The sequence below is a fragment of the Mirounga angustirostris genome, unplaced genomic scaffold, assembly GCF_029215605.1.
Source record: "Mirounga angustirostris isolate CCGP_5_RB_7025 unplaced genomic scaffold, mMirAng1.0.hap1 SCAF_13, whole genome shotgun sequence".
NCBI lineage: Eukaryota > Metazoa > Chordata > Mammalia > Carnivora > Phocidae > Mirounga > Mirounga angustirostris.
In genome coordinates, this window is record NW_026991721.1 from 104,995,476 (window position 1) to 105,007,508 (window position 12,033).

Here is a 12,033-nt window from a genome sequence, read left to right on the forward strand (position 1 = left end):
TGGCTCTGTCCCTGTTCAGTGTTCTGGACACTGAAATGAGAATTGCATATACTTTTTATTCATCATGAAATATATTATTCTTTTGATTTTTCCCTCAACCATTTAATAGCGTAAAACCATTCTTGTGGGCCCGACAAACACAGGCAGCAGCTGCATTTGGCCTGTGGGCCTTCGTGTGTTGATCCTGTTGTAGATTCTTAAATAAGCCCCACGTTCTGTACTAATGGAGTAGCAAACATGGAAATTGCTCAGTCTTTCTGCCTTGGGTACCCAGAGTGGGAACACATGGTGTCCCTTGGCCCAAGGAACAGAAGTAGAAAAGCGTGGAGAAGAGGAGCATAGCTGGGAGTGTGGTGGGTTAGCGATGGGAGTAGCATCAGTCTGTCCGAGGCACCAGTTTGTTAATCCCATCTGTGAACTGTCGTTGTTTTTCGTCACTGTACTCGGTGCTGTAGGAACCGGGAAGCGTATCTGTATGCTCTGGCCTGGCAAAGACAGATAGGTAGCTGTAAATAGACCAATGCTTACTGAAAAGATTATGGTCTAGCAATACAGACACGCCTACAATTATTTAGGAAGTAAAATGGACAGTAGATTTACAAAAACTATGAACTATGAACGGCTAGAGAAAAAGTGAATTTGAAGAAGGCCATCGTATTCGAATTTGAAGGCCTTACGTGGTATGTTAAGGTGCTTGGCCTTTATCCCACTATCTAGTACCGTGTTTCTCAGACTGTGCTGTAGGATCAGAGTGTTTTTTGGGGGGGGGGGGGGATTTTCCAGCCCATCATGAACTAACAGTTTTGTAAAACACAATAAAAATTATAGAAAAATGAAATAAAGATACTCTAAAATATAGGTCCAAATTTTAATTTAGATTGAACCAACATAAAATTACTGTTGAAGATTATTGTAAAAGTTTATAAACACTCAGTTTTTGTACTTAACTCATTGTGGACTGATGACAAATATATCATGGCTGGTAATTCTGACTGGTACTAGTTTGTGGGCCACACTTTGAAAGGTACTGATCTCTCCTGAGTGGTATGGGGTCCCTGCAAGTTTTTCAGCAAAGAATGACATAATTACATTTGTTTTAGCATAATGAATTTTTTGTCAGTACGAGTGACAATTATGTTCAGGCTGGAAGAATGGAAACCAAGGAACCCTGGAGTCATCAATACTTGGAGTATAGCTCGAAATGGAGGAAAAAGTGAAGTTGACTTTCTTTATGCTGATTAATGCATGTAGAGAATAATTCAATAGGCTGTACACTTCTTGTAGGCAGGGACTATATTTCTTTTAGTAACTACATAAGGTAGGTACTTTTTAGAGTATTTAATGGATGAATGGGTCAGAGAGAGGTAAGGCAGAACCAGGAAAGAGTAGAGTATTTAGAAAACTGGAATAAGAGGAGTTTCAGGCTGAGACTATAATAAACAGAATCAAATACTTTCACATCAAGGAAGATGATAATTGATAAGTAGGTGTTAGATTTAGTAATTTGAAAGTCCTTAGGGAGATCAGCTTTAGCAATCTGATAAACCATCTCTGTTACCCAGTAAGAGAATGACGAGAGGTACTCTTTAAAATATAACACATCATTAATTAAGGTTAACTAATTGAAGAAGAAAAGTAGTGATAACAGCTTTACCATCTACTTAGTATTGTATGTGAATGTAAGATCAATAATTGATATGTATTTTTTCTTCCATCTTAACAGGGGAACTAAATCTCTATTAAATGGAACTGAAATTGATTTTTTAATAATTGATTCTGATTTGAGAAAAAAATTGAAGTGTGAATAATTTGCTTGGACTTGTTTCAAACTGCTTTTTAATAAAGTAGATATCTAATATTTTTTATGTGATTCTTTGTTAGAACCTTTCTAATAATTTTCATTTTTTCTCATAGACTATAAGTTTAATCTTATTCTGTACCATACCAGGCATGTATTTGGCCAGTAGTTTGTAGGAAAAAGATTATGGATTGAAAGCAAGTGGGATATAACTTCTGAAGAGTCAGAGAAGTGGAAGGCATTTTAGGGCTGTTAATGGAAAGAATAGAAGTTGTGTGGAGTATTGTTATAGCAGCTAATTTAGCAAGTTTGTTGTGTCATCTTGTTGCTTTATTTTTCTTTTCTTCTTTTTTTTTTTTTTAGAGTGTTGCATGCACTTGAGCAGGGGTGTGGTGAGGGTTGGGTGGGCAGAGGGAGAGGGAGAATCTTAAGGAGGCTCCACACCCAGCATGGAACCTGACTCCAGACTCAGTCTCATGACCCTGAGATCATGACCTGAGCTGAAATCAAGAGTCGGGCACTTAACCCACTGAGCTACCCAAGCACCCCCCTCGTTGCTTTATTTCTTATAATCAGGTTTTAGTAGCATCTTTAAATTGAAAAAACATGCGTTAAACATGACATCTACTGAATAAATTATGAACACTCCCATACAATGCCTGTATGAATATTGGTACTTAGACATCTTTTAATATTGTCTAGATGGAAACATTATTTGAAGTTTGCTTCTGTGATTGCTTTAAAAAAAATAAAAATAATAAAATGAACTTGGATTTTTTTTTCCCCAACCTTTTCTCTGAAAAGAGTGTGATCATTTTACATTATAGTGGGTAATGAAATTCCAGGAGACTGAAGATAATCTATAATTACATGTGGAAGCTAGAGTCATTTTTATGCTTTTTTTTTTTGATTACTAAATATAAATATTCAATATTCTTCACAATAATTTCAAAAGTTATCTCTAAATCTGTCCATAGAATGAAGACCAAGAAGTGATCCTCGTCAGAACAGATCAGTCTGGAAGAGTGTGGCCTGTGCATACACCAGGAAAATCTCTGGAATGTAAAGGAGGAAGAAGGAAGAGACAGATGGTATGTTTAACAGAGGTCTTTGCTTATTAATTCAGAGTTCCTCTCTCCCCCTTGGCTTTCTTTGCATCAGACTACAGAATATTCTGCAGTGTAGGTTTATAATACAAATGTTAGAAGGTAGTAAATTATATTACTTTTATTCTTGGATATATCCCTTCGCATTTTACAAAATACAGTCTGATTCAACTACAGTTTTCCAATAACTGTGGTGAACATTGAATGTTTAAGGCAATTTTAATTTTGAGTGGGGAGGGGCTTAGGGAGAGAGAGAGAATCTTAAGCAGGCTCTACGCTTGGACTGGAGCCTGATGTGCGGATTCAGTCTCACAACCCTGAGATCATAACCTGAACTGAAATCAAGAGGCGTATGCTTAACTGATGGAACCACCCAGGCGCCCTGGCAATTTTAATTTTGTGTACATTTTTTTGCCATTGTTTCTAATTTTTTTTACATACTTAACATAGCTCTTAGGGAAAATCTTGTTTTATCTAATTTGAGCCATGGTGATGGGATAAGACAATAATGTCTTAATAGTAGTAGTTGCTCTGATCCTTTATAAACCTTATTTTCTTTTCCGTCTTCCAGCTCTACCAATTAGTTTTTAGCACTACGTTGAGGCTTTTGAGATGGTAAAAACAATGTATTCAGTTTTCCCAAGTTAGAATTTTTGTTATAGATTTGGAATATCATACAAGGGGGTAATTGGGTCCACAGAAGATTTGTTCATTCATAATTTTTTGTCAAATGTTTATTATTTGCCTGTTGAGTGCCTACGCTGCTGGAGATAGTAATTCTTTCAGCAAATAGAGTGGGATGGATCCCTCTTCTAATGAAATGGGAGGAATTAGGGGTTTGGAGTGGAGATGTAGCAGGAGAATAGTAAAGGTTTGGATTCCATGAAAGGACAGAACTGGCTGGGGAGTCATGGATGCGATGCCAGATGACAACTGAGCTTTTTGAGCTACCTCTGACCCAGCAGTGTGGGTACCGGGGTAAAGAGGCAGACACGTTCATTTGGGATTGAGCTTTGCCTTTCGAGTATAATGAAAGGATGAGAGGGCCAGAAATTAAGGGTCTGGAGCCAGGGAGTGATTGAAGTCATGGAATAGGAGATTTAGGCTCGTGATTTCAGGAATAGTAATGTTGGGAAGAAATACCGGGCATGTGGTTCCAAAGATCTCAGAGAGGTTGAAGAGCAGGTGAGAATAAGGGAACGTAAGGGAGATGGGACTTGAGAGGAAATAAGTAGCACTTTTCTTTTCCACATGTAGGTATGGAACGAGCTGCTGGGAAAACCCAGGACTGATTTAGATGAGAATCAGAATATTAGCTTTGTTTCTGATAGAGCTGTGTAAAATGGGTTTGCTAATATTTCATTCTGTTTTTGGCATGCTTACTCGATCTCTGGATGATCATGGAGTTCCCTCCATGGTGGTAGGAATTGTTACTACAAGAAGAGCAGACAGGAGAGAAGAAGGGATAAAACATTTCTGCCTCTTCCCCCAAACCCAGAAATCAGATAGTGTTATACTTCCATCCCTAGGGAAGAGGAGAGTAATGGGGCAGAACAAGGGAGTGGTATTCTAATGGAAATTCTTCCAAAAGGAAGCACACAGAATAGGGATAAGCTAGCTGGAAGGAAAGATTGTGGTATGTAGTGGGATTTTTGCATTTAATATCAGATTTACAGATAGTTAATTAAAAATACTTCAAAGACCCATGTTTTCACTAAATAATGTTCATTTTCTCATAGGCTTCAACCCATGAAGAAAAAGAAAGGGTTAGATACTTTCATGATGATGATAATCTCAGCCTAAATGATTTAGTCAAGAATGAAAAGATGGGAACAGCAGAAAATCAAAACAAACTTTTTATCAGGATGGCATCTAAGGTAAGATCCATTCCTAGGATACCTTGCAATTTAGAGAAACTGGTTACTCCATCTAGCAATGATCTATTTTTCAGAGTGCTGGTTCTTTCTGATCTTGATTTATTTTTTTAAACCAAATCCTTTGTAAGACCTATCAAGAACATGCATTTTGGAATTGATTGGGAAATACATAATTGGGATTTATTTTGTTTTTAAATATAGACTCTGGTTTAGTTTTTTTATGTATACCATGACAATGTTAATTGTGTATTTGATCTACCATTTAAGGGAAAGTTTTGGGCCAGAGTTAGATGACCGGTGTATTTTGTCTTAATGTTCCTTCAGTTCTTCATAATTATATCACAAGGAGTGTATTTGAAGTAACATATTATAGATTACGGAGGAGACATCTTGGAATAATCTTAAATCTATTTATATGAACACTTTGTATTTATATTTCATATTTATGTGAAAATGTATGTTAGTACATCATTATGGTTAGTAGGATTAGTTTTTGTTTTAAATAGCATTCTTGGTTGCAGTGCCTTCCAAACACTACCACTGAGTTTCTTTTGAAAGAGACCTATTTGAACTCAGCTGTGTAACAGGTTTGACTATGCTGGAGTTTCAGCTCGCTGTCTGGGTTTGCAGGCCAAGCTTTCCCAGAACACAGCTGTCCACATTTGTTTACCTGTTGTCTAAGGTTGTTTTCACCCTACAACAGTTGAGTTGAATAGTTGTGATGGAGACCGTACACTCCACAAAGCTGAAATAGTTAGAATAATTTGCCCATGCCTGCTTTGGGATATCCGTGGTTACTTTTTGGTGGTGGGAGTTTGAACTCGGTATATGATGTACAGGGGCAAGATTTTTTACTGTATACATTTTTAGACTTTTTTTTCCCAAACTCTGTGAATATACTGCCTGGTGAAAAATTTTACTTCATGAAAACTAGAATAAAGATAAGCAATGTGTCTGTGTGTATGTGTGTGTTGGGAGGAGTAAAACAAACTTGGGTTTAAATAGAAATGATTATTCTTCCTATCACCAAGAATTGTATGGGATCTTGAATTTAACCCATAGGATCATTTTACTTCTCTTTATTTGGAAGGAAAGACTAGAAGTCTCCTAGGGTCTGGAAATTCAATGCAGAAGGAAGGTCATATTTTTTGAAAGTTTTCTTTTCAGAAACAGGACAACCATTTTATGTGCAACTCTGAATTATTTAGTTTTAGTAATCTGAGCATAGTCAATTCAGGTTGATACACAAGATAAAACCTTGTTATAAATTGTAGTAGTCATTTATTGCTTCACTTGTTTACTGAACACCTCATTTGTGCTAGGTAGATAACCATTCTTGGTGCTGTGAGCAGGGAACCGATCAAGTCAAAGTTCCTCCCCTCAAGGCGCTCATATTTCTGGTGGATGAGACAGAAAGTGAACAAATGCATGATGTAAAGTATTATATAACATAAATATTATACAAAATAGAAAATATTGCTGTAGGAAGTAAAGCAAAATGGAAGGAGGTAGGCTGGTGTTTCAGTAGAGTGTTGAAGGACGGCCTCTCTGTGGAGGTGATGTTTCTGCAGCCTGTGGATGGAGTCAGGGAGTGGTCCATGTGAGTGTCCCGGAGAGAATATTCACGCGGAAGAAACAGCAAATGCAGAGGATCTGAAGCAGAGCTGAGCTCGAAGAGCAGGAGAAGACAACAGGCTGACAAGTGAGACTGGGAAAAGGAGAAAGGAACAGGGGAGTAGAAGAAGAGGTGGGAGACATAGCAGGACTCAAATCTTGTAAGGTCTTACAGGCCACGGTGTGGGAGCTTGTGGCTTTGTGTAAGCGATGGGCATTGTAAGTGATTTTGAAGGTTTGGACTAGACAGTGTCATGATCTGGTTTATGTTCTGTAATTGTCCCACAATTCTCGGATATCCTGTTCTGTTTTCTTCAGTCTCTGTTCTCTCTGCTTTCTGATTGTGGGAGGTTCTCTTGTCATCTTCAGACTCCGAGCTTCCTTTCTCAGCCATGTCCGGTCTGCTCATAAGCCCATCAGAAGCACTCTTCATTTCTGTTGTCGTGTTTTTGGTCTCTTGAAGTTCTTCCTCGTGCTTAGGATTTCCATCTCTGCTTACGTTGTCCATCTGTTGTTGGTGAGCCGATGCTCCCGGGCCTGTGAACTTCACCAGTGCTTCTGGTTTTCTTCCCTGCCTTGCGGGGAAGGGATGGCTGGAGGGGGCTACAGTGCTGTGTGTCCCTTGCTTCCGGTGGGCTGGGCTGTGGTAAAACCCCTGTGGGTGAAGCTCTGGTAAGACAGTTTGTCCTGAGGGCTGACCTTGTTAAGAAGAACAGAACGCTCTGCTGTCTGTCAAAATGCTGCTTCTTCTGATCTTTGCTCTGAGGACCTGGTTGAGCACCTAGAGGTCAAACTCACCGAATTATGGGGGCTTTCCCTAGGACCTGGTTCCCCAGAGTATTTCACTTTCAGACTTGTCCCTCTGTCCACACTGAGCCTCCGGCACTATGTCAGTTACAGGTTAGGTTTTCCTGCCCAGCACTGATTCCTACGGGACCACTGCTTCCTGCACAGATAAATTGCGGTTCTCTGTACCCACCTGACTGTCTCCCTGATTTTGGGGTCATCCCTTTCCTGAGAGATCTAAGAGGAGTTGTTGATTTTTCATGCTGTTCTGCTTTGTACTTGTTGGGACAGAGTGGCAACTTCTCAGCTCTTTAAATGCCAGATTGGAACCTGCTGGTTTATTTTAGAAAGGATTTTTCTGGCAGCTCTTTTGAGAAGGTAATGTAGAGAGGCAGGAGTGGAAATCGGGAGATCACTTTAGGAGGTTATTGCATTAATTCATATAGAGCCTTGGATTAGGGTGGGAAACTGCTGAGAAGTGGTAGGATTTGGGGCAATTCTGATGTTATTGATTGAAATAGAAAACCTTGCAAGGAACACATTTCACTGGAGGTTGGAGATCAAGAATACTGTTACGGATGTGTGAAATATGAAATGCCTGTTAAACATTCACGTGGTGGCATGGAGTGACTGTCATCAGGCTCTGGTGGATGTTGGCTCTGTCATATAGATTTGGATGCTGTTAACATTTAAATGTATTTAGGGGCGGCTGGGTGGCTCAGTCGGTTAAGCGTCTGCCCTCGGCTCAGGTCATGATCCCAGGGTCCTGGGATGGAGCCCTGCGTCAGGCTCACTGCTCAGCAGGAAGCCTGCTTCTCCCTCTCCCCCTCCCCCTGCTTGTGCTCTCTCTCTCAAATGAATAAACAAAAAATCTTTAAAAAATAAATGTATTTAAAGCCGTGGGACTTAAAAAATTATTAATGATGTGGGTCTGAAGACTGAGCTCTTGAGCACTGTCTGGAAGGGGACAGAAAGGGTTCAACAGATGAGGCTGAGAAAGTGCAGCCAGTGAGGCAGCAGGAAGACCGAGGGTGTGGAGTTTCAGAAGCGAGAGAAGACAGGAAGTGCCAGTGGCTTTTGAGAGGCTACATACGATCTCTGAAGATGGACAAGTGACCATTAGATTTGGCATTGTGGAGATTTCTGGCGACTCTCTTAGGTGTGGTTTCCTCGGTCTGGTAGGGAGGAAAGCGTGATTATCATGGGTTCAAGAGTGAGTGTGAGGACAGCCCGGGAGGGGCTGGCCTTCCAGAGAAGCTGGGTGCCACCCGTCATCATGGCAGGAGGAGAGAGTCTTTAAGAGGTGAGGAGGTTTGTAAGCGTGGTGGTAGACACATGAACCAGTTCTCTTCTTTTTGCTTCTCTTTGTTTAGTGAAAAGACTAGGGTTATCTGCTAGAGTGATGGTGAAGAAGGGGTGTTAGAGGTTTGAGAAGAAAATGTGGAATGGTTTTTGAGAGAACCAGTGAGTGAAATAAAGTAGGACTTTCAGGCAGCACTGAAGGTCCATTTGAGGTTTACGGTTATAAATTTAAAATTACACATGTCAGGGTGTTTGTGTATTTTTCTTCTACTGTGTTTGGATAGAGACTGAGTTTTATTGAATCGTGATACAGTGATCATGACATTTTGTATTTTTCATATTTCACCACCATGATTTATTGCTTTAAGGGTGCAAATGGTGGCGCTTGCTTATGTTTTTCTTTTGCTCTGTGTATTGTAAGATCTTTCAGTAATATTTGTGTTGTATAGGGTTGTTTTTAGTATTAACTGATTTGGCAAAGCTTGTGATCCCTAAACATTGAAAATCTTTGAGTTTTTTAAAATTCAGGTTTACCAAGGTAGAACATTATAATAGATATTATAAAAATTTACCAGTGGGATGTCACCAAAATGGCAGAGTAATAGACCTCAGCCTTCATCCCTTCACAGGAAACAACAATTAGGTAGCTAACCATGACTAAAGAGAGCTCTAGAGTCTACTTAAGAAACTTCAAAGCATAGTGGAACAAAGCAAACCTTGAGAATGACTGCTCACAAAGGGAAAGAGGACAGCTTCGTTTTTGGATTCTCCTGTCCCCAAGCTGGCATTGCTCAGCTTCCCAGCTAGAAAGGGTTCCTCTTGCAGGGAAGAGAAGTGCAGGGCACATGGGCAGCTTCCCTCGCATTTCGTGGCCCCACATGAAAGCCCTACTTCAGTTTCATTGCACCCAGAGACCAGCAAAGCTGAGATGTAGAGACAGCTAGTAACCAGGAAGAAAAGTAGGGGCCACCAGTAACAGCCACGCTGTGGAGTGGTCATGGTTCCCAGTGGTCTGCTCTGCAGACAGACCAGCAGCGTTTACCACTGAAGAGAGCAGCGAATGGTCAGCACGGCTGCTGCAGAAAGCTCGCAGGTTTTACCAGCTTTAACTCCACGGATAGTCACATTCGGCTGTCTCAGTCCCTTCCTGCTCCCTGCCCCACCCACAGTCAACTCCCCTTGGAGCCTGGGAACTACACCAGCAGCTCGCCCAGGCCTCTGCAGCTGTGTGAGTAAGCGCTGGAGCTTAGACCCCTGTGGCTGACCCCACCACCAAGTGCATGTGGGCGGTTAACCCCTTTAGGTGCGTACTTGCCCACGGCCAACCTGGCACCCGTCACGAGCCTCCACTGCCGTGCCCATGCCCAGGAGACACTGTCACTATAAGAGAGTGCGACTACGGCCTGGGTCCCTGCGGTTGCTTCTGGGCCTGGATCGGGCACTGCCTTCTGTCACAGCCCTGTGTCACTCTGCTCCCCTGCAGCTGGCCCACCAGCTGTGCACTTGCACACATCCTCCTCAGTCCCCATCACTGGCATCTGCTGCCAGCAGCCACGGCAGAACCCAGCTACCAAGAGCCATGCACCTGTAGTTAACCCTAGCCCTTGCTGTCTGCCCTGCCCCCATCACTGCATGTAGGATTGCAGCCATGACACAGACGCTTGCAACGGCCCCCACAAGTCGCTCTGGCGACTTCTTTCCTAGCCCCTGGCCCTCATCTGCTGCTGAGGACCCCAACAGCCCTTGCAGCCTCTGGGGACCCCCAGCACTTGCCAGGGATCACACAGTTGTTGAGGTCGTGGACCCTAGTGACTAGAGCCAACGAGCCACCGCACTCCCTCAGACTCGTTGCCACCCCATACCCTCACACTTGGCACCCTGCACCTGTAGACTGGAGATCACCGCATGCTCCCGCATGCCCCCATGTGCAGGTGGACATTTTCTCTTACTGGAGTCCATGAAGTCTGGAAGAGGGGACAGCTTCTTCAAATGCACACACATCTACACAAGGTTACAGGGATCATAAATAATGAGGGCAACGTGACTCCAACAAAGGAATAGATAACTATCTAGTAACCAGCCCCAAAGAAAAGAAGATACAGGTATTACCTGATGAAGAATTCAAAATAATTACCTTAAAGATGCTCAGAGAACTCTGAGAACACTGATAAGTAATTTAATGATATCAGGAAAACAATACAGGAAAAAATGGAAGTTCCACAAAGAAACAGAACACAAAAATAAATCAAGCCGCAGTTTGTAGCTGAAGACTACAATGAGTGAACTAAAAAATTCAATAAAGAGCTTCACCAGCAGACTAGACCAAACAGAAGGAAGAATCCATGAGCTCAAAGAAAAATCATTTGAAATCATCCAGTCAGAGAAGCAAAAAGAAAAAGATTGAAAAGGAATGAAGAGAGCCTATGGATCTTATGGGACACCATTAACAAAAATAATCTGTGCATCATTAGAGTCCCAAAGGAGAAGACAGAAATAGTAAGGGAGAGAAAGCTTATTTAAAGAGAGAATGATTGAGAACTTCCCAAACCTGGGGAGAGATTTGGACATCTAAATTTGTGAAGCTAATAGGTCACCCCAAAATTTCAATTGAAAATGATCTTTTCCAAGATGCAATATAATAAAACCTAAAAGCAAAAAAAAGAAAAAGATTCTCAGCAGAGACCTTTCAGGTCAGGAGAGAATGGGATGATAAGTTAAAAGTACTGAAAGGAAGAAACTGCCAACCAAGAATATTTTACCCAGTAAAGTTGTCCTTCAGAAATGATGGCAAGATAAAGTTTCCTAAACAAATAAAACCTGAGGGAGTTTGTCTCCACTAGACCTGCTTATAGGAAAGGCTGCTAATTAGTGACATGAAAACATAGGAAAATTTCCAACAGACTAGGAAAGATAAGAATATAGTCAGATTCAGGGCGCCTGGGTGGCTCAGTTGGTTAAGCGGCTGCCTTCGGCTCAGGTCACGATCCTGGAGTCCTGGGATCGAGTCCCGCATCGGGCTCCCTGCTCAGCGGGGGGTCTGCTTCTCCCTCTGACCCTCTTCCCTCTTGTGCTCTCTGTCTCTCACTCTCTCTCTCAAATAAATAAATAAAATCTTTAAAAAAAAAAAAGAATATAGTCAGATTCAGAATACTTTACTACTGTCATCTGGTGGTGTGTTAACCACTTAACTCTAGTGTAAAAGTTGAAGGACAAAAGTGTTAAAAATAGCGATAGCTACAATAATTTGTCAGTAGATACACAATATAAAGAGTAAAGTGTGACATCAAAAACAAATTATGGGGGTTGTGGGAATAAAAGTGTAGAGTTTTTCTTTGAGATAGAAGTTGTTATCAGTTTAAAATGGACTTATACCTATAAGATGTTTCCAGTAAACCTATGAGTAACCATGAACCGAAGCCTGTACTGGAAAAGAAGAAGGGAACCAAAGTATTCCACTGTGGAAAATCATCCACTCACAAAGGGAGAGAGCAAGAGCAGAAGAAAGGAAAAAGGAACTGCCAAACATCCAAAACCCATTCACAAGGTGATC

The 12,033-nt window shown here is 41.3% G+C and overlaps 1 protein-coding gene across 2 annotated transcripts in view; it reads left to right on the plus strand.

Annotated features, from left to right (window-relative positions):
* CWF19L2 (CWF19 like cell cycle control factor 2) overlaps positions 1-12,033 on the plus strand; it is a 120,852-nt gene that overhangs the window by 64,220 nt on the left and 44,599 nt on the right. For both annotated transcript variants that reach the window (XM_064577514.1, XM_064577513.1), the window contains exons 11-12: positions 2,776-2,889; positions 4,644-4,781. In XM_064577514.1, coding sequence (XP_064433584.1) covers positions 2,776-2,889; positions 4,644-4,781 — 252 coding nt within the window. The remainder of the gene's footprint in view (positions 1-2,775; positions 2,890-4,643; positions 4,782-12,033) is intronic.